Raw genomic sequence first — 24,744 nt, 5'->3', positions numbered from 1 at the left:
AAGGTGTGATTTAATTTTCAATATATAAGGCACTTCATCGCGTGAAAGCTTTTCGATGTTGCAATGGAAATACCATCGGAAAAAGCGAAAATTCGCTCCTCTCGGCTTTTTGCGACGTGTGTGGATGTATTTACTTCCGCGCACACAAATTAGTCGGATCTCGTTCCGAGTTGGAGAATCGATCAGCCGGTACAGGTATAAGCAGACTAAAAATGAGCATCTCCACGAATAGGTCAAATGGAGTAGCAATAAAGTAAAAAAGGTGGTCTTACTATGTGGTAGAGAAAGTTATCCTATACCCTTACGTAGTCAAACTTAAATACTAAAAATTGTTATACTATTCAGAATATACACTTATTTTCCTAGTCCAATGGTGAAGGTTCTGGCAAACCATCTTCATTGAGAGTCAAATTGGCTGCAGCTCTGGTCAATGCCTCCTTGTTCTTCTCAAATCTCAACTTCCTAGCCTCTTCTGTTGTAATAATCTTGAAATGCCATTTCAAGTACCAGTCATCAGGATTCATATCGTACTTCTTTGCCTTTTCAGCTCCCAATTTATCCAAGGTATACAACAACAGTGTCTTGACTCCAAAAACAGCATCTGAAGTTTCGTAAAGGTCACCCTTGGCGTACAATGCCGTGATCAACCTGTCGTAACCCTCTTTTTCAATGATAAAGTGGATATGAGCTGGTCTGTATGGGTGTCTGTTGATTTTTTGCAACAATTTACCAACAGGTCCATCATGAGGAATTGGGTATGGCACAGGCCTGGTGCATTTGATAATGAAGCTTCCATCATCATTGGTTTTGACAATACCTCTCATATCTGGATGATCTCTGTTTGCATATTGTGTGTCATACAACCCATTAGCGTCACAATGCCAAAGATCAATGGAAGCATCAGGAATTGGAGTTCCATCAGGCTCAGTCAATAACCCTTCAATCAATAATGGCTCACCTTTTCCTTCAGAACAGATTGAATCACCCTGGTGCATTTCATGGGCATCATGTGTATGGAAAGGTCCTAACAATGTTCCAATTGTAGCATTTGCTGGTTTTGGATGGGATATAGAATCAACCAAAACTGATAGTCCCATAACATCTGACAACAAAACAAATTCTTGACGGATATCTGAACACATTTTACCAGTATCAGTAAGGAATTGAATAGCAACTTCCCATTCCTCGGTAGTCAATCTCGTTTCAATTGCAAAATCATGAAGATGTTGAACAGCCTTTTGCAAAAGGAAAAGCAATCTCATGTTGGTATGTTGGGAATTGACCAATATTGTGTTCTTGGTGATGGTGTCATCAGTCATTTCGGTAATCTTTGGGCCTCCCTTTGGTGGTGGTGGAACCTCCTTAGCGGCAACGTTTGTTTTAGTGCTGGGCATTCTTAATATGTGTTTATGGATGTTAAAGTATGTTATGTAAGTAAAGGACTATCAGTGTATGGAGTTTGCAAAAGGACTAGAAAAGTCTCTTTTTATATCGAGAATTTTCAGGTCTTATCATTCGATATTTCTATGGGGTTATATCTATTTCCGGTAAAAAGAAAGTCCGATGCAAGTTTAGGGTTTTTGTTTATCTTTTTTAATTTTTTTTTTTTTTCTGTTGTTGCATTTGCTTTATCCCAATTGCGGAGTAAACGATGCAAAAAAAAGGTTTTGCGTCTATGAAACGGTTTGAGGGGAGTATCGACTACGATGGTTTCATGTAACGAAAATCATTCCAAATCAAAAATCAGATGATTGTTATTTGAAGCGGAGTTGAAGTCCAGATAATACTTTGAAATCACGCAATTTTTTTCAGGCAGAGGTTATATCAAGCTCATCAGTCACAAACCGTCACAAGTATCCTTGTTACGTGAATTGTTCCTATCCAGTAGGATCAAAGATGAGTACACCAGTGCGATTGATACTTGTATATAACACCCAAAAAAGAAAATTAGCAGGTGAGCGGACCAACAGGCGTTAAAAAAGAAGTGCTTCTGCAAAGTCAAGTGCATACATTTCTTCAAATCGTTTAATCTGTGGGGTCAAATAATAAAGTAACACCCCCATTCAAAAGGATCTTTCAAGTAATCTTTTCATATTTTTGTTTTTTGTAAATTGAAAAATGGAAAAACTGTTTTCCTTCTAATTCCGTCAATAGTAGATTGATTTTGTGTTATTAGCAATTCCGACATAGAAAAGTGAACAATGTCTCGCTATTGACATTTACTAATTGCATTTGTAATACAGCAACTAGAATTGAATTATTTTAACACCTTTTGCCAAATATAAATATATAGTCAATTGGCTAATATAATTTCTTACTTTGATTTTCTACTCCCGTCACTACCCATTTATCCTTTGTTTCTAACTGAATAGTTAGTTTATGAAAATTATCACTTTCTTGAAGCATACACATACAAAACACAATTTTATTTTCTTGAATCATATACGAACTATGGCACGTCACCCAGAATTTACCCTGCTTGAAGCTTCAAGACCACCTTTCGATGCTGAGCATACTTGGAAATACACTCAGGTTCCAGATATCAAATGGAAAGTTGGATCAGGCGCTAATAATGATGAATGGAAAAACCACAAGAAGGTGGAACTAAATCCATACGAGGAAGGTAGACCTGCTGTCAACAACTACAAGACATTGATCAGTGCTATTACTCCTAGACCAATTGGATTTATATCTTCAATCTCCAAAGATGGAAAACGCAACCTTGCACCTTTTTCATATTTCAATATGGCCAACCATGATCCCCCAATTTTCACTATAGGATTTTCCGCAAGTGGAGATCAAAAGAAGGATTCATGCAATAACGTTTTAGAGACTGGTGAGTTGACCATCAATATCATCAGTGAATGGTTTGTTGAAGCCGCCAACTACTGTGCGATCAACAGTCCACCAGGAGTAGATGAGTGGAAGTTATCGGGATTGACTCCAGTTGAGTCCAAGTTGGTCAAACCCCCACATGTTGCTGAATCAGCTTTTTCAATTGAAGCTAAGCTTGTGGCTCATCACGAATGGAAATCCAAGACCGAGCCAACTAAAACCACTGGGTTCTTGGTGATTGTTGAAGGTTTGACTTTCCATGTGAGAGAAGATGTTATCAATGAAGAGAAAACTCAATTGGATGTCAGCAAGTTGAAACCTGTTAGTAGATTGGGAGGAATCACTTATGGTAGAACCATTGAAGGTTATGAGAAGCCAAGACCAAATTATGCGGTCGAAGTTGAGAAGCCTGAAGTAAAGGAGTTGTTGGAATGACTTAGAGACAGTAATTTATAGATTTTATTTAATTTGTGATAGAAAATGCTATTTCCAGGATCGTAGAAAAAGGGAACGAAAATGCGATACATTTGGCATCCTTTTACTCCCACAAGTAGAATACATCACCATGGGGTCGTCCCAAAGCAACCATCGTAAGCACAGTGCTGAAGAGGAACACGCGAAAGAAAGGCGCAAATTGGAAAGAAAAGTCAGTTCACAGGAAGCAGAGGATATGGGAGAGTCGCTCCCTACTGGTTTCAGAGGAGAAGGATTTGACAATGGCAAACCAGAACAAGACCAAAAGAAGAAGAAGTGAGAGAATGTCTTTAAAATATGCATAGTAGGAGTTGTTATCTGCTTTCAAAGTGTGAAGCGTTGGCTATCTGGAGAGTGCAAGATATAAAGGAAGTCTGGATAAGGGGTAGATTTGCTTTCATTTAATTCGTCCAATAATCTCCATATAAAAGAAAGACACCAATCCTATATTGTTTATTGCCATTACAATTGTAGCTCCAATTGCTCTGACTCGTGTAGATATGAAGCTCTTCCCTTATGTTTTGATTGCTCTGAGACCAGTTGCTCACAGCCGTTTATTCCCGTCTATATTCCTATCAAAGACTCATTTTGTGTTACTTCCACGAAGCGCAAAATGGCTCACCAAAGGAAAAATTTTGGTAATGACAAAAAACATAAACACATTTCGTACCAGTATTCATGCGATTCATTCGGGATGGAATCAAACTCTACCATGCCAAAACGGCAAAGCTTGGACATAGGGAACTCTGATATGCCGAAACGGGAGAGTTTAGATAGAGTAAGCTCTGGTATGCCAAGACGGGGAAGCTTAGAAAGAGGAAGCTCAGACATGTACAGACGACAAAGCCTAGAAAGAGGTAGTTCCGACATGCAGAGACACCAGAGTTACGAAGAAGCTCGTCTTCAAAGAAGACGTACAATGGAGACTGATCTTGCAACAATGGAGGCAGAGTCAATAGGCGACGCACTTCCAGAAGGCTTCAAAGGAGAAGGACTCGAAGAGAAAGCTGAAGCAATAATAGTGACAAAGTCTCGTAAATACGTGCCAATCATTTTAAATATAGTTCATGGAGCAATATGGGGAGTTTTAGTCCGAAAAGGATTGATACAGTTGACAACATATGATGGATCTTACCTTTCGGGTGTAATTTGGGCGAATTTTGCTGCTTGTGTTGTTATGGGATGGGCAGTTGATGCAGAAGAAATTTGGATGACTTTGTTGGACAACAATACATACAGCACTAAAGGTGCTATACCTTTATACACGGGTATCACAACTGGTTTCTGCGGTACGGTATCATCTTTTTCAACTTTTATATTGGATGCGTTTAATGAATCAGCAAACACAGTAATTGGCAAGCATCATCACTACCCAAATAGAGCATATGGAATAATGGAATTTTTAGCTGTTGTCTTGGCTCAATTGGGGCTCTCAATGATGGGCTTCTACATTGGAAAACATATACTGCAAGTTATTGATAAGTATGTTGTACCAATGAGTGAAAAGGTTTATCGAGCTTTGGAGCTATTATCAATGGCTATTGGTGTCTCTTTAGTTATTATCACTTGCTTTTTGATTGGGTTTAAAAGCCATGGTGCTTGGAGAAGTTGGACCTTCTCTATGCTTTTCGCACCTTTTGGGGCCATATTCCGTTTCTACTTGTCAAAATATCTCAATACCAAAGTGAACAACTTCCCCATGGGAACTTTTACTGCAAATATTTTGGGAACGTTGCTCCTTGCCATTTTCACGCTCATAGGAAGAGGGAAACTTCCGCTGGGTGGGAGAATTAACGCCCATGTGATGGGGTGTCATGTTTTGGTTGGTTTAGATGATGGGTTTTGTGGCGCATTAACTACAGTGAGCACTTTTGTTGCAGAATTGTTTGCGTTGAAAACATTTCACAGTTATAGATATGGTGTAGTCTCAGTCATGATAGGCTTTGCTTTGATGATTTTGATTTTGGGATCGTATAACTGGACGGTTGGGTTAACCGATCCAGTGTGCTCATAAGATGAAATTCTTTATAGAATATAAATAGACTTCGGTTATGGTAATTAAAGTACTTTGCATAATTTAGAAAACTAATAATTTGAGGGAAGTTCGATGATTCGCATGTATATAATGCTTCTGCTTAGTTAGCCGAATTCCATGAAAAATATGCATCGCAAAACTCGCTTACACAAAATGAAAAAAATTCTCTGCTGATAAAAAAAAAATTTTTTTTTACCGTATTCATAATCTTAAAGATCTAGACACAAGCCAACAAGGAAGAGCTCAGTATCAAACACTAAATCTCCTCAACTCACAATGTCAGAAGAAATTCAAATGAAAAATGCTAGTTTAGAACAATTAAGGGATGTCCTTATAAACAAAAGCAGTGACGTTGCTTTGGCTGATAGATTTAGAGCATTATTCAACTTGAAGTCAATAGGGTCAGATAGTGCTGATAAAGAGGCGGCTCACAAGGCAATCAAGTACATTGCTGAAGCTTTTAAAGATGACTCTGAGTTGTTAAAGCATGAAGTGGCCTATGTTTTGGGTCAAACCAAGGACTTGTATGCCGCCCCATTTTTGAGAGATGCATTGACTGACAATAAACAACAAGTTATGGTTAGACATGAGGCAGCTGAGGCTTTAGGAGCCTTAGGTGATGTTGATTCTTTGCCATTATTGGAAAACTATTATAAAAACGATCCATCGTTGGAAATCAAACAAACTTGTGAACTAGCTATTGAAAGAATCAAATGGGAGAATTCGGAAGAAGCCAAAACTGAAAACTTGGAAAAATCATTGTATGAATCCATTGACCCTGCACCTCCATTAGCTACTGATCCAAACACATCAGCAGTTGAGAAACTACAAGATATTTTGAACGACCAGGAAAAGCCATTGTTTGAGAGATACAGAGCCATGTTTAGATTGAGAGACATTGGTACTGATGAGGCTTGTCTTGCGTTGGCATCTGGTTTCGTTGACCCAAGCGCGTTGTTCAAGCATGAAATTGCTTATGTTTTTGGTCAATTGTGTAATCCTGTCACTGTCCCATCGTTGATTAAAGTGTTGAAAGACGAGACGGAAGCAGGTATGGTGAGACACGAGGCTGCTGAAGCCTTGGGAAGTATCGCTACTGATGAATGCTTACCTGTTTTGAGGTCTTTCCTTAATGATCAAGAACAAGTGGTTAGAGATTCAGCCATTGTTGCTTTGGATATGTACGAGTATGAAAACTCCAACGAGTTGGAATACGCAACTGTAAAATAGATCTTTGATTCATTATTTGCTCTATATATACATAATGATTAATTGTTTGTTCTAAATCTGTAGCCACAATTGGGGCATGTGTAAAACACCGTTGCACCTTCATCTGCTGATCGAAGTTGTAGGGTATGATATTGCATTTCCTCGTTTCCACACTTGGGGCATTTCTCTTTAATTGTTGCACCTTCATCAAGTTCATCTTTGCTTAAACTCGTTTTAACAACAGACCTAGCCAGCTTCAACTTTGAAGGGAATGCATCATCTGAACTCTTGGTGACAACTTTTAAATTGGCATATTTAGACTTGGGGTAGGTAGCCAGGCATATCGTGCATTTGATATCGGATGAGGAGCTGTGTGAATCTAGCAAATCTCCACAATATGTGCAAAATATCAAAGATCCCACCACTGATATTGCTTCAACTGAGTCTTGTTCTGTGATGAAGTAGGAACCACTCCAATTTTTTTTTTTCACTTCTGTGCACAAAAAGTATGAGATGAGAGTTAAAAATAGGTAGTGCACTGGATCAAAATGATGAAATTGGTCACATGACCAGGTTCATCAAGGCAGCTATAGTTTGCAATACCGATTTTTGGGAGATATAGGGCAGTTTGTAGTAGGATAAGAGCACCTGGAGAAACATAATGGTGTAGCCTTTAAAGGTGCAGCAATTTTTTTCCTTTTTCATTTTGCATGAATGTGGTTGCAAATTGTTATAAAAACTGACCTTTGTTGTCTTTTCAAGAGAGTTTGAGATATTATAGTTGATGATATTGTAAAGAATCTCAAATTAAAGCACGTATCTTCGTATATACATAGTGACGAAAAAAGCAAAGTCATGGTCACTGTCTGAGCTCCGTCTAATATACAAAAATTTTTCATGCTAAGCTAGAGCTAGCTTCAACTCGACCAATTGAGCAAGAATGATACGGCTCTTACTGGGAAAAATTCTCCTTATATCAGAGCCAGAATATTTAATGCTACTTAATGGCTATCCATCCACAAAAGGAGCTCCTGCCGCAATCACACCCAAATCCAGGCCTCTTGATTATACTTGCAACTTTTTCTCTGTCGCGTCAGGAGTTCGTAGAACGTGGAAGAAGAAGAAGAAAAAAAAAAAAAGAAAATTATGAAAATGAAAAAAAGAGTAAAGCAGGCATCATTCTCCTCTATTGAAATCAAAAATGGCTGCTGCACCACAGGGAATGCCTGATTTATCAAATGCAATTGTCGCCCAAGATGAAATGGGTAGACCGTTCATTATAGTCAGAGACCAAGGAAAGAAACAAAGAAAACATGGAATTGAAGCAACCAAATCACACATCTTAGCTGCTAGATCAGTCGCAAAGATTGTCAAAAGTTCTTTGGGACCTCGAGGTCTCGATAAGATATTGATCAGTCAAGATGGAGATATTACAATAACCAACGATGGTGCAACCATTCTTTCGCAGATGGATTTGGACAATCAAATTGCAAAGCTTTTGGTTGAATTGTCAAGGTCCCAAGATGATGAGATTGGTGATGGTACAACAGGGGTTGTTGTATTGGCCAGTGCATTGCTAGATCAAGCATTGGAATTGATCGAGAAAGGAATACATCCAATCAAGATTGCAAATGGATTCGATGAAGCATGCAAAATTGCAGTGGCACAATTGAATAATGTAGCAGACGAAGTCACAATTGATAATAAATCGAATCTTTTGAAGGCAGCAAAAACCTCACTTGGCTCGAAAATTGTTTCAAAAGCTCATGATCATTTCGCACACATGGCAGTTGATGCTGTTCTCGCTGTGGCCGATATAGAGAGAAAAGATGTTGATTTTGAATTAATCAAAGTGGAAAAGAAAGTTGGTGGATCCGTGGAGGACTCTAAATTGATCAAGGGTGTTTTATTAGATAAGGATTTTAGTCATCCACAAATGCCAAAGGAGGTGAGGGATTGTAAAATAGCCATCTTGACCTGCCCATTTGAACCACCAAAGCCAAAAACAAAGCACAAGTTGGACATTTCAACCGTTGAAGAATTCAAAGTATTACAAGAATATGAACAAAAGAAATTCCAAGAGATGATTGATGCGGTAAAGGCTTCTGGAGCAAATGTTGTTGCTTGCCAATGGGGATTCGACGACGAAGCAAATCATTTATTATTAGCTAATGGTTTGAACGCAATCAGATGGATTGGAGGATCTGAATTGGAGCTTTTAGCAATTGCCACCAATGGTCGTATTGTTCCAAGATTTGAAGATTTGAGTGCAGACAAATTAGGAAAAGCAGGTGTAATTAAAGAATTAGAATTTGGTACAACCAAAGATCACATGTTGGTGATTGAAGAGTGTTCAAATACAAAGGCAGTCACATGTTTTATCAGAGGATCCAATGAAATGATCATCTCCGAAGGTGTCCGAGCACTACACGATTCTTTATGTGTTGTTCGTAATTTGATCAGAGAGAATAGTGTTGTCTACGGGGGTGGTGCTGCCGAAATAACTTGTTCTTTAGCTGTATCAGAGGCAGCTGACAAGCAGACAGGAATTGACCAATATGCATTTAGAGCATTTGCAGCTGCATTGGATACCATTCCCTTGACATTGGCTGAAAATTCAGGATTAGACCCTATTGAGACTTTGAGTTACCTTAAGGCCAAGCAAGTTAACGAAAACAACTCACGTTTGGGTGTTGACTGCTTGGGTAATGGAACCAATGATATGAAGGAGTTGTTTGTTATCGATCCTTTAATCGGAAAGAAACAACAATTATTGTTAGCCACTCAACTAACCAGGATGATCTTGAAGATAAATGACGTAATCATTAGTGGAACTGACGAGTATTAAAAGGGAGGTTATTAATTAGATATATGTGAATAAAACATAGTTTTTCTTTAGAGACTGTAAGGTAGTGCAACTCGGCACCAAAATCGCGGCAAACTTAAACCGTTTGGTTTGTCAACGAAAAAAAGAAAAGAAAAGTGAGAGCGGAGCCTAACTTATGAACCGCAAAAGAATCATCAGTTCACAATAACCAACATACTTACCCAATTGTAAGTAAAAACAACATTTGCGACTGATTCATTACAACCTCATAGTTTAAAAGATTATATACATCGAACACAATGAGTTTAGGAACACCTGCTGTCGTGATGGACAATGGTACCGGGTTGACCAAATTAGGGTTCGCCGGTAATGATTCTCCTTCATTTATTTTCCCAACTGCCATTGCCACATCTTCTGCATCGTCAAAAGCCAACAAAACTACAATTCGTTCATCAAATTTATCTTCCAAAAGAGGATTGGAGGATTTAGATTTTTACATTGGGGATGAAGCGATTGATGCCGCCAGTGGACCACAATACGGGTTACACTATCCAATCAGACACGGACAAATCGAAGATTGGGACCAAATGGAGCGGTTTTGGGAGAGTTCCATTTTCAAGTACTTGAGGTGTGAACCAGAGGATCATTACTTTTTATTGACAGAACCACCTTTGAATCCACCAGAGAATAGAGAAAGCACTGCTGAAATTATGTTTGAAAGTTTCAATTGTGCTGGATTGTATATTGCAGTGCAGGCAGTCCTAGCATTGGCAGCATCATGGACCTCTCCAAAAGTGCAAGATAGGTCATTGAGTGGAACAGTTATTGATTCAGGTGATGGTGTCACTCATGTCATTCCTGTTGCTGAGGGTTATGTTATAGGTGCCGCAATTAAAAATATCCCGTTAGCAGGTAGAGATATTACATTGTTTATCCAACAATTATTGAGAGACAGAGGTGAAGCAGACACGAGTTTACAAACCGCCGAGAGAATCAAGCAACAATTTTGTTATGTTTGTCCAGATATTGTTCAAGAATTTGCAAAATTTGACCAATATCCACAAGAAAAGTTTGCTCAATACATGGTTGAATACACGGATAGACATAAGAATAAGACAATTGATGTTGGGTATGAGAGATTTTTAGCACCTGAAATTTTCTTTAATCCTGAAATTTGCTCATCCGATTTCCTCACTCCATTGCCAATTGTTGTTGATCAAGTGATACAGGCATCACCAATTGATGTTAGGAAAAAGTTGTACAAGAACATTGTCTTGTCTGGAGGTTCAACAATGTTTAAAGATTTTGGTAAAAGATTACAAAGAGATTTGAAAGGAATCGTTAAGGAAAGAGTAGGATTGAGTGAAAAATTGAGCGGAGTCCAAAGTAGTGGAGTAGATGTCCAAGTCATTTCTCATAAAAAGCAAAGAAACGCTGTTTGGTTTGGAGGAAGTTTGTTGGCACAGACTTCCGAATTTAAAAGCTTTTGCTACACCAAGAGTGATTACGATGAATACGGACCAAGCATCGTGAGAAACTTCTCTTTATTCTCTGTGCCATAGAATATGTAGTTAGTCGTTAGAGTATAATTGAACACTTCATGTGAGATGCTTAGCGCATGGTTCCAGTCTGGGGCTAACGTAGACAGATTTCCGGAAAAGTTTTTGTGCGACGTAAAGTTACCAATAGAAAAAAGAAAACCACGAAATGAAAATAAAACATCTGCTTTAACTACTAGCACAACTTCAACATTATGTCAGCGACTGCATCTGTACATCCACAGGTTGTGGACGGTTTGGCATTATCTGAGATATTTCAAGGTCTCACCTCCAGCTCCGACGAGGAGAGACAAAGATATGCACAGGAACTATTTAATTATTTATCATCAATAGCCAGAGACTTGACGAGTGAACAATTCAATAGATACAACAATGATATCAACAAGACAATTTTTGACCTTCTACACAGGGACAAGACTTCTGAGGTATTGGGTGGAATTGCGGCTCTTAATACATTGATTGAATTTGATTCGGGCGTGGGCAAAGAGAATGCTAGTAAAACCGCTCGATTTTCCAATTACCTTGGGTCATTGATCTTATCCAACGACTTGGTCATCATGAGGCAAGCCACTAGAACATTGGGAAGACTAGCTACCCTTGGTGGTAACTTGACGGGTGACTTTGTGGACTATGAAGCGAAAAGAGCCATTGAATGGCTTCAGAGTGACAGCAGACAACATGAGAATCGAAGGCACGCTGCTATATTGATTATAACGGCATTGGCAGATTACGCTCCAACTTTACTTTACGCCTTGACTAGTCAGATATTTGAAAACTTGTGGTCCCCATTACGCGATTACAAGCTTATTATTAGATTGGATGCAGCGGTGGCGTTACAAAAATGCATGCAGATACTTTACAATAGAGATCCTACGACTAGACTGGTGTGGATTAGGAAATGGGTAGAGCTCGCATCTGAAATATTAGGACAAAGCAGTGGCAGCTTTGAGGCAAGTGATAGCCAGAGTTCGTACAACATCATTCACCCCAATTCTCAATCAACTGAAAATATACATGGGGCATTGCTTGTATACAGAGAGCTATTACAGTACTACACTGATCCGTTTATTGTTTCCCGTTTCGAAGTCATGTACGAAAGTGCAATACTATACAAACAGCATAAACTGCCAATCATAAGACAGGAGTTGGCAAACGTCATTCCCTTGTTATGCAAAGTTAACACTGAGCTTTTTGTTGAAAAATACCTTCATCGAACCTTTTATTACTATTTGTCACAGTTGAAAAAGTACAAGGGACAACATGGCGAAGTTGCAAACGCTGATAAAAGTGCTATTTTCCGGAGCATTGGCTTGATCTCGCTACAAGTTGGTAACCAAACAGCCACGTACTTGGATGCAATTTTAGACAATATTAGAGAAGGGTTGGCATATACGTCAAGCTCGGGTGTCCAGCTGATTTTGGCAAACGCAACTGCACAAAACGAAAATTTAAACGTAATATCGACAAACATTGCTTCTTTATCACTGGGATCGAAATATACAGCAAGCAGGAAGGAAACTGAGCCAGCAATATTTGAGTGCATAGGACAATTATCCGTGGCAGTCGGTCCTGCACTAACTAAACATTTACAAAGGGACATCTTGGATATGATGTTTGCCAACTGTTCCCTTTCCAAGCACATGCAGAATGTTTTGCAAACTTTGATAATTAATATTCCAACTTTGACTAATGTGATAAACGAGAAACTTTTGAACTTGTTAAGCTTGGTTCTTTCTGGTAGAGGTTTCCACCCTCCCGGCTCACCCTACGGGACAATAAAAGTTAAACAGAATTTGGCAAAGAATTGCCGTCTCATAATGATTTCCAGAGACACTGGCATGAGTATCAATACTATCAAATCCGACCCTCAGCGTTACCAAAGATTAGACAATGCAATTATAGTTCAAGCTTTAGAAATGTTAGCTGCGTTTGAATTTGAAAACTATCAATTGAATGAATTTGTACGATTCTGTACCATAACGTACCTTGAAAGTGAAAGTCCAAGGGTAAGGCTTACTGCTACATGCACTTCGTGTGAAATTTTTGTCAAAGATCCAATCTGCCAACAAGTAAGTATCAATGCCTTGAATGCAGTGAATGAAGTATTGGGGAAGCTCTTGGCTATATCCATTACAGACCCCATACTTGAGATTAGGGTAGCTGGTCTTGGAGCCCTTGCCAACGCGGGAAACTTTGATCCTCAACTATCTCAAGCAGATAACGTCAGACTACTTTTCATTGCTTTGAACGATGAAATTTTTGAAGTTCGGAAAATTGCAATGAAAATATTAGGGAAATTATCGTCTATCAACCCTGCTTATATCACACCTTTCTTGAGAAAGACGTTGATCCAACTCTTGTCAAAACTTGAATATTCAACAACGAGTCGAAAGAAGGAAGAGACAGCAATGTTATTATCGACACTTATAAGTAGCTCAAAAGAGTTGACGAGACCCTATGTTAAGCCTATTGTTGAAGCACTATTACCAAGAGCTAAAGATACAAGTTCATCGGTTGCATCAAGTGCTATCAAGTGTCTTGGTGATCTTTCTGTTGTTGGTGGGGAAGACTTGAAACCATTTATACCTAACTTGATGCCGTTGATCCTTGAAACCTTTCAAGATCAGAGCTCATCCTACAAAAGGGATGTTGCATTGAAAACCTTAGGACAGTTATCCTCTTCATCGGGGTACGTTATTCAGCCATTGCTTGATTACCCTCAACTTCTCGGTATGCTAGTTGCTATCTTGAAATCAGATAATTCCATTCAAATTCGAAGAGAAACCGTGAGACTTTTAGGTATCTTGGGAGCATTAGATCCATACAAACATAGAGAAGTCGAGCAAAGCTCAAAGAGCATACCAGCAGAGCAAAATGCCCCACCAGTTGATGTAGCTTTGCTTATGCAGGGTATGTCTCCTTCGAATGAAGAGTATTACCCCACAGTGGCGATAACAAACTTGATGAAAATTTTAAAAGATCCTTCCTTAAGCATACATCATACAAAGGTAATTCAATCAATCATGTACATTTTCCAAACACTTGGTCTTAGATGTGTTACATTCTTGCCACAAATTATTCCTGGAATAATCAATGGTATGCATACATGCCAGCAATCAATGCTCAAGTTTTACTTTCAGCAATTGGGAGATATCATTCTCATTGTAAAGCAGCATATCAGACCATTTCTAGACGATATTTTCAAAGCAATTAAAGATTTCTTCTATACAAATACTCAGTTGAACTTGCAGGTCACCATTATCAACGTCATCCAATCCATATCGAGAGCATTGGAAGGGGAATTTAAAATGTACCTACCAGGTGTTCTCACATTGTTACTTGGCGTGTTTGATGATGACAAATCCGCAAAAAAGGTGTCCTCGCTACATGTATTGAAAAGCTTTGTCATACTTGGACAGAACATAGAAGAATACGTTGACATCATTGTACCCACAGTTGTGAAAATGTTTGAGGTCGGACCATTGGAGCTACGTAGAGCTGCAGTGGATACAATTGGTAAGATATCGAGGAACGTGATGTTAAATGATATGTCTTCGAGAATTATTCACCCTATGTTGAGGTTATTGAATCTGGGACCTGAAGAATTGAGAGAACCCTGTATAAACACATTGAATCATATGCTTCTTCAATTGGGGTCAGAGTTCACGGTCTTTGTGCCCATAGTTCAAAAGACTTTGATGCAAAATAAGATCCAAGCACCAAAGTTTGAACAACTTGTTAGCAAGCTTTTGAATGGAGATCCTTTACCCTTGCATTTGGACCTGTACAAGGATTACGACCGTGGGGTATTTAATCCCGAGGACTCCGAAATGCCCCTGAAAAAGCTTCCCGTTAACCAGGCAGTATTGAAGGCTGCTTGGGATGCAAGTCAGAGAAGGACTAAAGAGGACTGGCAAGAGTGGATTGCACGGTTGAGTAAAGAGTTGTTATTACAGAGTCCATCTCATGCAATTAGAGCTTGTGCTGGTCTTGCAGCTGACTACTACCCATTAGCAAAAGATCTATTTAATGCAAGCTTTGCTAGTTGCTGGAGTGAATTGTATTCTCAACATAAGGAAGAGTTGGTACAATCGTTCTGTATTGCTCTTTCATCACCTACAAACCCTCCCGAGATTCATCAAATCTTGCTAAACTTGGCTGAATTCATGGAACACGACGACAAGTCTCTTCCTATTGCTATTTCAACATTGGGACAATATGCCCAACGAAGTCACGCTTTTGCAAAGGCACTACATTATAAGGAGTTGGAATTCTATGAAGAGCCCACCACTCCAACTATTGAATCATTGATTAGCATCAACAATCAACTTCAGCAATCGGATGCAGCGATTGGAATCTTAAAGCACGCTCAGTTACATCACGATCTCCAACTTAAGGAGACGTGGTATGAAAAACTTCATCGTTGGGATGATGCATTGAAAGCATACAATGAAAGAGAGAAAACTGAGCCAGATAATATGGAAATCACGATGGGTAAAATGAGATGTTTCCACGCTTTGGGTGAATGGGAACAATTGTCAGAATTAGCGCGTGCGAAATGGGACAACTCTTCAAGTGACATTAAACGCAATGTGGCACCACTAGCTGCGGCCGCTTCATGGGGTTTGGGTCAATGGGACAGAATGGATTCTTGCATCAAGGTAATGAAGGCTGCTTCACCCGACAAAGCCTTTTTCAATGCGATCTTGAGCTTACATAGAAACAACTTTGAGGATGCTTCAGAGCATATACTGAAAGCTCGAGATCTTTTGGTGACAGAAATTACTGCCCTTGTTAGCGAAAGCTACAGCAGCGCCTATGGTGTGGTTGTCAGGGTACAAATGTTGGCTGAGTTGGAAGAAATCATCAAGTACAAGTGCTTGCCACAAGGGTCAGAGAAACGGATGGTTATGCGTAAAACATGGAACACTAGATTGCTTGGATGCCAGCGAAATGTTGATATTTGGCAACGTATGCTCAAGGTCAGAGCTTTAGTTATCAAACCCAAGCAAGACATGGATATGTGGATCAAGTTCGCTAATCTCTGTAGGAAGTCAGGCAGACTCAATTTAGCAGAGAAATCATTAAACTTGTTATTAGAGGAAGGTACTCCTGAAAATCCTTCACGTGCACCACCACAAGTTGTTTACGCCCAGTTAAAGTATATGTGGGCAAAGGGCCAAAGACCGGAAGCATTACGTCATTTGGTAGATTTTACTACGAGAATGTCACAAGATCTTGGCCTTAACCCCAATGATTTGATAACTCAGCCATTGCCTACAGAAGGACCTGGTGTTCCTAAGCATGTTGAAGAATACACTAGACTTTTAGCTAGATGTTTCTTAAAGCAAGGTGAATGGCAGATTGCATTGAATCAAAATTGGCGGTCAGAGACTTCTGAAATTATCCTTGGTGCATATTTATTGGCAACGCATTTTGATAGCAAATGGTACAAAGCTTGGCACAACTGGGCACTTGCAAACTTTGAAGTAATTTCATTGTACACCAGTCAAACCGAGGCAAACAATAAAATTGAAACTTTGGATGAACGTGAAAATCATGAAGTGGGTGGTGGTGATGCAGGTGCTTTACAAAGAAGGCCATCTAAAGGAGGACACGCTCAGCACAATAACGTGACTACGAATCTTGAAATACCAATGGAAGCTATTCAAAGGCATGTTATCCCATCGATCAAAGGATTTTTCCACTCCATCGCGTTGTCCAATTCAAATTCACTTCAAGATATGCTTCGATTACTTACTTTGTGGTTCAAGTTTGGTGGTATACCTGAGGCTGCTCAAGCGATGACTGAAGGTTTCAATATGGTTAAAATTGACAACTGGTTAGAAGTAGTACCACAACTCATTTCGAGAATCCATCAGCCCAATGAGGTTGTCAGCAGATCCTTATTTGGACTTTTGACAGACTTGGGTAAGGCTCATCCACAAGCCTTGGTTTATCCTTTGACTGTTGCAATCACGTCCGAGTCTGCAAGTCGGAAAAAGGCGGCTCAATCAATAATTGAAAAAATGAGATTCCATTCTGCCAGTTTGGTAGATCAAGCGGAAATCGTGAGTACCGAATTAATTAGGGTCGCGGTTTTGTGGCATGAACAGTGGTATGAAGGTTTGGAAGATGCATCAAGGTTATTCTTTGGTGAACGCAACACGTCAAAAATGTACGAAGTTTTGGAACCGTTGCATCGCATGCTACAAAAAGGGCCGGAGACGATGAGGGAACAAGCTTTTGCAAATGCGTTTGGTAGGGAATTGGCGGATGCTTTTGAGTGGGTATTGAACTTCAGAAGAACCAAGGACATGACAAATTTGAATCAAGCCTGGGATATTTATTACAATGTGTTTAGAAGGATCACAAGGCAATTACCACAGTTGGTCACTCTTGAGTTACAGTTTGTTTCTCCATTGTTGGACAAAGCTCGAGACTTGGAACTTGTGGTTCCTGGTACATACGAAGCAGGAAAGCCGGTGATACGAATTATGAAATTTGATCCAACCATATCAGTCATCTCATCTAAACAGAGGCCAAGAAAACTTTCCTGCAGAGGTAGTAACGGGAAGGATTATCAATATCTTTTGAAGGGTCATGAAGATATTCGACAAGATAATCTTGTGATGCAGTTGTTTGGATTGGTAAACACATTGTTGGTGGATGATCCTGAATGTTTCAAGAGACATTTGGATATTCAGCGATACCCTGCAATTCCACTTTCACCCAAAGTTGGTTTGCTTGGTTGGGTACCCAATAGTGACACATTCCACATGCTTATCAAAGGTTATAGAGAGTCACGAAATATTATGTTGAATATTGAACATCGTTTGTTATTGCAAATGGCGCCTGATTATGATATCTTGACATTGTTACAAAAAGTGGAAGTATTTGCTAGTGCTTTGGACAACACGAGGGGCCAGGATTTGTACAAGGTGTTGTGGTTGAAATCCAAGTCCTCCGAAGCTTGGTTAGATAGAAGAACCACTTACACAAGATCCTTAGCAGTTATGTCAATGGTGGGGTATATTTTGGGTCTTGGTGACAGACACCCTTCCAACTTGATGCTTGATAGAGTAACGGGAAAAGTTATCCACATTGATTTTGGGGACTGTTTTGAAGCTGCAATTTTGCGAGAAAAGTATCCCGAAAAAGTGCCATTTAGGTTAACGCGTATGTTGAATTATGCCATGGAAGTAAGTGGAATCGAAGGATCATTCAGAATTACTTGTGAGCATGTGATGCGGGTCTTAAGAGATAATAAAGAATCTTTAATGGCAATTTTAGAAGCATTTGCGTATGATCCGTTGATTAATTGGGGATTTGATTTCCCAACAAGAGTTTTGGCAGAGACCACAGGAATAAAGGTTCCACAGATAAATATCGGGGAGTTATTAAGAACCGGACAAATAGATGAAAATGAGGCTATAAGACTCCAGAAACAGAATGAATTAGAGATTAGAAACGCAAGAGCAGGATTGGTTTTGAAGAGAATTACCGACAAACTTACTGGTAATGACATCAAGAGACTCAAAGGCTTAGATGTGCCAACCCAAGTTGACAAATTGATACAACAGGCTACGAGTGTAGAAAATTTATGTCAGCACTATATTGGTTGGTGTTCATTCTGGTGAATCTAGATACACATATATATTTAAATTAAGCAATCTTTTTAGAAACATTTGTAAATCCACTACCCTTCATTGACAATGTCATAAAGTCGGCTTCCTCTTCATCTTGAGTCAAGAAGGCTTCGGAACCAAAGATACTCTTTATATCCCGAAGGTTGTGAATCAAACCGTCGTCAATCCCTGACTTATGAATCTTTATACGTCCAATATCCTCTTTACCAATAACCATGAACACAAGGCTCATCATTGACTGATATCTACCAATTGTTCCACTTTGAGTAATCTCCGTCATCAATTGCAAAGCAGTTAATTCCCCCAAATCTTCTGGTAGAGATTTGGCTTGGCCAACATTCTCAACAACAACCCTCCATCCTTTCTTCGACTCTGCAACAAGAGTAATACCAAATCCCGGTGACTTTCCCGAGTTTTCACCTCTCCATACATCAGCAGTAATATTAACTTCACATCCTGTTGGTTTCAAAGTGGCTCTAGCTGCATCAATCATTCGATTAGCAATAGAAGGACTGACACGAGTGCAATAAGCGACTCCACGGATCACTGAAAACTTGGGTATATCAATAGCATGTATAGTCAAAGGGGTCGGTATCAAAGAATTACAAATTAAATGCACTTCACCACCACCTTCAGGAAGAGAGCCTCTCTTCAATATGTGCAATAAGCAATCACGTACACCAAACTTTTCCATTATTGGTAACAAACCCCATTTGATAGCATCAACTCCTGTATCATTGCCGGCATTGGTGATACCTTTGAATAGTATGCTAAACTTTTTCTTTGAAAATGGCGCCAACATCAACATGGGAACAATAAAGTATCCCACAGGTTTTGAATGGGGGCAATTATGAGTGACTTCTCCACCAATTATTATCCCTGGTCTATAGATGACTGTTGTACCAGTGTATGAGATTTCGATATGTGAGCCATTTGTCACAGATTCAAGCAATCTTAAGAACGAAACTTCGTAATCTTTCAAACCAGGATTCAAATCGTTAGAACGAATTTTGATAATTTTTATCGGTTTTCCACTCAACGTGGCCAATATCAACCGCAAACGAAGATTTCTATGACCTTGTAAGACTATGGTATTGTTGTTGCTACTCATTGTAAAAAGTCCAACTTCCAATGTTCAATAGAAGAATAGAAAAGAATTGAAAAACTGATTATGATGATGATGATCATCGAGTATTCGCGCTACCATTTTGAAATTTAATTACGACATTGCGCACTACCAATTTCTTTTGTTGTCAAAAAACTAGGCAAAGCTTACTACGGCTTTTATAAGAACAGAACAAACTCGACATGCTGGAGAGCAAGGATAACAATCAGTTGAAACGTTCATACCCAGAACCAACCGATTCAAGTAATCAACAAAAGAGGTCCAAATTAAGTGATGATGCAACAATGGAGCAAGCTTCAAAGGTAAACTCACTGGTGTCTCAAAGTAATCAAGACAAAATTGCAAGCACTTCCAATACATCGAATCAAACGGTAAATTCAAATCTGATAGCTACCCCACGCGAGAATATGGATGCAGGCAAGAATGCCAATGCCAATGATCGAACCAAACATGATCAACAAGACTCGTCAAAGCTTAATGATGCAATTGCTGCTGCCGGAGTTGATATACACGCGGAGGAGGAGCTATTACTACAACAACAATTGGCACGTAAGAATGAAGCAGCCAATGAACGGACTGACATTCAGCGAAGTCCCAAAGTTTCTACTTTTTTAAATCCTTACCATTTAGCTGCTTTTCTAGGAAAGGTGGCAAAAAGTCGCCAAGTTAATCAAAATTTCCTTGAAGACGGAGATATGCTTAATCTTATGTCAGGTGCGTGTGAGGCTTGGATATCCCATATAGCGAGCAAGGCTATAACCATTTCTCGGCATAGAAGAAGGGGAGGGGTTTTGACGACATCCAAGAAAAATGGTACTCTGTCTTCATCCCAAAGGTCAGCAGTGAGTAGGGAGTTACGCAATTTAGCCGTCAAACAAAAGGAGCTAGAGGAAAAGAGGGTGAATAAAAGAATAGCATTAGGAATTGAAAGGAGCGCAAACGATCAGAATGGTGAAGATGGAGACAATAAAGCCGGAGCTGATGAGACATTACACAGAGCCGCTAATGCTACAGCAGCCATGATGACAATCGGAAAGAAGAAGTACAGCTGGATGAACTCTAGTGCGAATGGTGGTGGTGGTAGTACAGCTACTGACAAGGAAGGAAAAAGTGGCACTGGTTCCAACAGGAGCAAACAGAGCCCCTTGATTGCTGCAAGGGGTGACAGTGGATTGAGGTACAGGGAAGTTAGAGCAGGGAACTCGATTGTGTTGAAAGATTTATTGGGTGCAATTGAGAATGAAAGGAGAGGCACTCAAGCAGCTGTAACTAAAGGGTACGCAAAATTGCGGGACTAACTTAGTCATCAGTAGCAGAAAGCCATTCTAGTTTTATACGTTGATGTAGTCTTCTTCTTTAAATGATGAATTTAACGTGATTTTGTGTAAGCATGTTTCTCTTGTTTACACTTTGAGATCAAAAACCAATTTTTCTATTTTCAAAGCTTCTGAAACTAAGGGAAACGCCATCACAGTCAGCATGGACTTCAATCTCTCCACTTATGTTAATAACTTTGACATAGACAAAAACTACGAAGTTGAATTCTCCAATGTTGATGCAAAGTTGGAATCATTGATTGAATCGTTGGCTAATAACCCCGAAGCAATTTCCTCCAATGCAGATTTATTTGAAGACCTAGTAGAACTTACACATGGGTTTTCTACATTACACCTGAAGCAGCGGCAACAACTATCCTACCTCATCATTTCCTCATTCAATGCTGTGTGTCAACTGTTTGATCGGGCGATCCAGGAGGAAGATTTTCACGAGTTATTGGAACAAGTAAAATCCACGATGGAGAGATATGGATATCTAATATTTGTTTTATTGAAGCAACTCTCGAAGGAGGACTTTCTGCAATTGAGCACAACGAGATCTCAAAAATCCTTACCAAAGGAATTTCTCGCAAAGTGGAATTCTAATTGTACCGAAGTTGAAAATACCTTGGTTGTTGTCAAGGCTGTCTTGAATCTCAAATTGGAAAAGATCTTTGTAACCTCTCCAGAACGGGATGCATATGTTGAACTATTTACACGGCCAATAATGAATTTAATGGAAAGTCCAGAGAGGATGAAGGTGGTGGGTTTGAGAATGGTGATTTTTGAAGACTTGTGTTTAGCAGTGACAAAACACGCACATGGCCCGTGTATCAGACACTCTATTACACAGAGCCTTACGTATTATGCACACTTACCTCAGTATATGGCTATGTTGTTGAATTTGTTAACGGACAAGTATGATCACACCCTTTTATCGGAAGAAGTATTAAGAGAGATTGCTCAAACAAATTTCAACTCCAACCACACCAATGGGCCAAAAGCTATTGCTGAATTTCTAGTGAAGTTATCTGAATTGAACCCCGTTCTGATCCTTCGTCAGATGACAAGCATTTCACAGTTATTAGCCAATACTAATCAAACCTTGAGATGTTCAGTTGTGGAAACTTGCGGGAACATTGTTGTGAGTATACTCAAATCCTTTGATAGTCCCTTGGATTCACAAGATGAAATCACTGATCATAACGAGCAACAAGTGGACAGACTACTAAACTTGTTGGAGGAAAGGTTTTTGGATCAAAATCCATTTGTAAGGACAAAGGCATTTCAAGCTTTGACAAAAGTTGCTGAATTGAAAATTAAACTTACTGCTCGAAGACAACAAATCATGAAGCTTGCTGTTAGATCCTTAGATGACAGGAGCACTTTAGTGAGACGTAACGCAATCAAGTTGATTGGAAAGCTCATCATAAATCACCAATTCCAAGGTGTACATGGTACTCAATTGAGCTATGCGTTTTGGAAAGAGAGGCTAGATGAGGCCGAGAAGGAGTTGCTACGCTATGTGCCCACTTCTCCACAAAAAGCAAGAACAGGGGAAGAGGACGATGACGATGATAAGAACAGTACCGGTGAAGATAACTCTTCTGTGGATGATGACGATGACGAACTTGCATCACCGGACGACATAAGTACCAATTCTAACAAAGATGGTGATTTAGATGTTGGAGACTCTGAAACGGGCAGTGGTACATCACCTAACGGAAATGACGATGCAAGTAGCTCTGAAAACACTCCGAACGAACACGAGCAGTCTCTTCTAGCCGACCAGGACCTTCCAGATAGAACCGTCTTGGCTAGAATTAAACTCAAGTTTGACTTTTACAACGATGCGGTGGACTTTATAGAAATGGTACATTCAGGTGTTGATGTTGTGTCCCGGTTGTTGTTTTCTAGAAATAGAAATGAAGCCATAGACGCAATGGACTTTTTAGTTCTCGTTGATGCTTACGGAATTGAAAATGCTCAATATGGAATACGAAAGATGCTACATTTGGTCTGGATGAAAGGCTCATCTGATGAGGGTAAATCGGTAGCATCACATCTCATTGATTGCTATAAGTCCTTGTTTATGTCTGCTCCCGCAGGTACTAATGCTGAGAAAGCAGCATATATAGCCGGTAATCTCATAGAGCTAACTGTTGGTGCAAGTCTTGCAGATTTGGCTTCATTGGAAAAATTGCTTTGCATGATGTATGAGGCAAAGTACATAAACAGTGACGTCATTAAAGTACTATGGCATGTCTACAACGCAGACGTTGAGGAGTCGCAGCTGGCAAAAGAGAAACGACGTGGTGCAATCAAGATTTTAGGAATGTTGGCGCTCGAGGACCACAAGATCGCACAACAGGGTTTCAATTCGATATTAGACGTTGGGTTGGGTGAAAAAGGGCACGCTGACTTGGTATTATGTCGATATACGTGCATTGCTTTACAGAGGATATTACCCACTAGGGATAAAACTACACCAAAGTTGGCTGATGAGGAGCTTGCTATAAACAAACTTACAAGCGTACTTTTAAAGGTATGTTCTGACGGGGAGTGGTTTCCTACAGCCGAACAAGCGATAAACACCATCTTTAGCATTTCATCGGATCCTGTTTCCGTATGCTCTGATATTGTGCGGATAAAATCAAAAGAAGTTTTCATGGAATCTTCTACTGAAAAGCTGAATTGTCATTCACTTTCACAACTCCTTTTTATTGTGGGTCATGTTGCCGTGTCAACAATAGTCTTCTTAGAGAGCCTCGAGGCACAATTCAAAAAGAAAAAGCATGCAGCAGAATCTGCCAGCAAAAACAATGAAAACCCTGGTGAAGCTGCGGAAGAGAATGAGTTGGAAATGATAGGTGGTACTTCTGAGGATGACTTTGCCGATGCCGTTGTTCATGTGAAAGAAAGGGAACTATTATATGCAGACAACTCGATGTTGAAGGGTTTTGGGTCACTTGTGAGAAGAATTTGCTCGTCACCCAAACAATACAAGAACAAAATGCTACAACGGCAAGCAGTATTGTGTTTGATCAAACTTATGTGTGTCTCATCCATTTATTGTGAAGAAAACTTACCATTGTTATTGAAAATCATGGAAGTATCGAAAGACCCAGTTATCAGATGCAATTGTGTTTTGGGTTTGGGCGACCTTGCTGTCAGTTTCAATCGATTGATTGACGAAAACACCGATTTCATATACCGTCGTTTAACTGATGACAGCATAATGGTTCAACGAACATGTTTGATGACGGTGACCTTTTTGATCTTGGCAGGTCAGGTAAAAGTCAAGGGGCAACTATCTTCAATGGCCAAGTGTTTGGAAAACCCTGACCAGGGTATTAGTGATATGTGTCGTCTCTTTTTCGCTGAATTGGCAACCAAAGACAACGCTATTTACAATGGGTTCATTGATATTTTCAGTGGACTTTCATTTGACCAATCGTTGAGTAATGCCGAGTTTAAACGTATTTTGAAATTTTTGATTGGATTTGTGGACAAGGAGCGTCATCAAAAGCAGCTATGTGAAAAACTATTGGTTAGATTGTCCAAAGCTAAGACCCAAAAGGAGTGGAATGATGTTGCATTTGCATTAGAGACTTTCCCATATACGAGTGAAGCAATAACTACTGCCATAAAGGACGGGTACCAAGTTGTCCAGGCAAAAGAGTGAAGAAAAGGGGAGTATAAATGTATAGTTTT

General features: G+C 39.6%; 11 protein-coding genes across 11 annotated transcripts; 8 read left to right on the top strand and 3 right to left on the bottom strand. All coding sequences in view use genetic code 12, as the record gives it.

The window, feature by feature from the left end:
- Positions 1-362: 362 nt before the first annotated feature.
- I9W82_002968 (uncharacterized protein) lies at positions 363-1,394 on the bottom strand (the record flags this gene model as incomplete). The annotated part of the gene is made up of 1 exon (XM_067691881.1): positions 363-1,394. One exon carries the CDS (start codon positions 1,392-1,394, stop codon positions 363-365), a length of 1,032 nt encoding a protein of 343 aa, XP_067548317.1.
- A 1,057-nt stretch (positions 1,395-2,451) lies between these two features.
- On the top strand, positions 2,452-3,589 carry I9W82_002967 (uncharacterized protein; the record flags this gene model as incomplete). Its single annotated transcript, XM_067691880.1, has 2 exons — positions 2,452-3,260; positions 3,313-3,589. 2 exons carry the CDS (start codon positions 2,452-2,454, stop codon positions 3,587-3,589), a joined length of 1,086 nt encoding a protein of 361 aa, XP_067548316.1.
- Positions 3,590-3,922: 333 nt separating this feature from the next.
- Positions 3,923-5,323, top strand: I9W82_002966 (fluoride transporter; the record flags this gene model as incomplete). Its single annotated transcript, XM_067691879.1, has 1 exon — positions 3,923-5,323. One exon carries the CDS (start codon positions 3,923-3,925, stop codon positions 5,321-5,323), a length of 1,401 nt encoding a protein of 466 aa, XP_067548315.1.
- Positions 5,324-5,620: 297 nt separating this feature from the next.
- On the top strand, positions 5,621-6,574 carry I9W82_002965 (deoxyhypusine monooxygenase; the record flags this gene model as incomplete). Its single annotated transcript, XM_067691878.1, has 1 exon — positions 5,621-6,574. The coding sequence occupies one exon, from the start codon at positions 5,621-5,623 to the stop codon at positions 6,572-6,574; it is 954 nt and encodes a 317-aa protein (XP_067548314.1).
- Positions 6,575-6,612: 38 nt separating this feature from the next.
- RPA12 (DNA-directed RNA polymerase I core subunit) lies at positions 6,613-7,410 on the bottom strand (the record flags this gene model as incomplete). Its single annotated transcript, XM_067691877.1, has 2 exons — positions 6,613-6,941; positions 7,386-7,410. 2 exons carry the CDS (start codon positions 7,408-7,410, stop codon positions 6,613-6,615), a joined length of 354 nt encoding a protein of 117 aa, XP_067548313.1.
- A 344-nt stretch (positions 7,411-7,754) lies between these two features.
- On the top strand, positions 7,755-9,401 carry CCT5 (chaperonin-containing T-complex subunit; the record flags this gene model as incomplete). Its single annotated transcript, XM_067691876.1, has 1 exon — positions 7,755-9,401. One exon carries the CDS (start codon positions 7,755-7,757, stop codon positions 9,399-9,401), a length of 1,647 nt encoding a protein of 548 aa, XP_067548312.1.
- A 278-nt stretch (positions 9,402-9,679) lies between these two features.
- ARP3 (actin-related protein 3) lies at positions 9,680-10,942 on the top strand (the record flags this gene model as incomplete). Its single annotated transcript, XM_067691875.1, has 1 exon — positions 9,680-10,942. The coding sequence occupies one exon, from the start codon at positions 9,680-9,682 to the stop codon at positions 10,940-10,942; it is 1,263 nt and encodes a 420-aa protein (XP_067548311.1).
- A 191-nt stretch (positions 10,943-11,133) lies between these two features.
- On the top strand, positions 11,134-18,579 carry TOR1 (phosphatidylinositol kinase-related protein kinase; the record flags this gene model as incomplete). The annotated part of the gene is made up of 1 exon (XM_067691874.1): positions 11,134-18,579. The coding sequence occupies one exon, from the start codon at positions 11,134-11,136 to the stop codon at positions 18,577-18,579; it is 7,446 nt and encodes a 2,481-aa protein (XP_067548310.1).
- A 25-nt stretch (positions 18,580-18,604) lies between these two features.
- On the bottom strand, positions 18,605-19,699 carry RCL1 (rRNA-processing endoribonuclease; the record flags this gene model as incomplete). The annotated part of the gene is made up of 1 exon (XM_067691873.1): positions 18,605-19,699. One exon carries the CDS (start codon positions 19,697-19,699, stop codon positions 18,605-18,607), a length of 1,095 nt encoding a protein of 364 aa, XP_067548309.1.
- A 197-nt stretch (positions 19,700-19,896) lies between these two features.
- On the top strand, positions 19,897-21,012 carry TAF4 (Taf4p; the record flags this gene model as incomplete). Its single annotated transcript, XM_067691871.1, has 1 exon — positions 19,897-21,012. The coding sequence occupies one exon, from the start codon at positions 19,897-19,899 to the stop codon at positions 21,010-21,012; it is 1,116 nt and encodes a 371-aa protein (XP_067548308.1).
- Positions 21,013-21,193: 181 nt separating this feature from the next.
- YCS4 (condensin subunit) lies at positions 21,194-24,715 on the top strand (the record flags this gene model as incomplete). The annotated part of the gene is made up of 1 exon (XM_067691870.1): positions 21,194-24,715. The coding sequence occupies one exon, from the start codon at positions 21,194-21,196 to the stop codon at positions 24,713-24,715; it is 3,522 nt and encodes a 1,173-aa protein (XP_067548307.1).
- Between the last annotated feature and the right edge of the window lie 29 nt (positions 24,716-24,744).

Source organism: Candida metapsilosis (assembly GCF_017655625.1).
Source record: "Candida metapsilosis strain BP57 chromosome Unknown scaffold3, whole genome shotgun sequence".
Classification (NCBI taxonomy): domain Eukaryota; kingdom Fungi; phylum Ascomycota; class Pichiomycetes; order Serinales; family Debaryomycetaceae; genus Lodderomyces; species Lodderomyces metapsilosis.
Note: the sequence above shows the minus strand (reverse complement) of the source record. Positions and strands in the feature narration are given on the sequence as shown.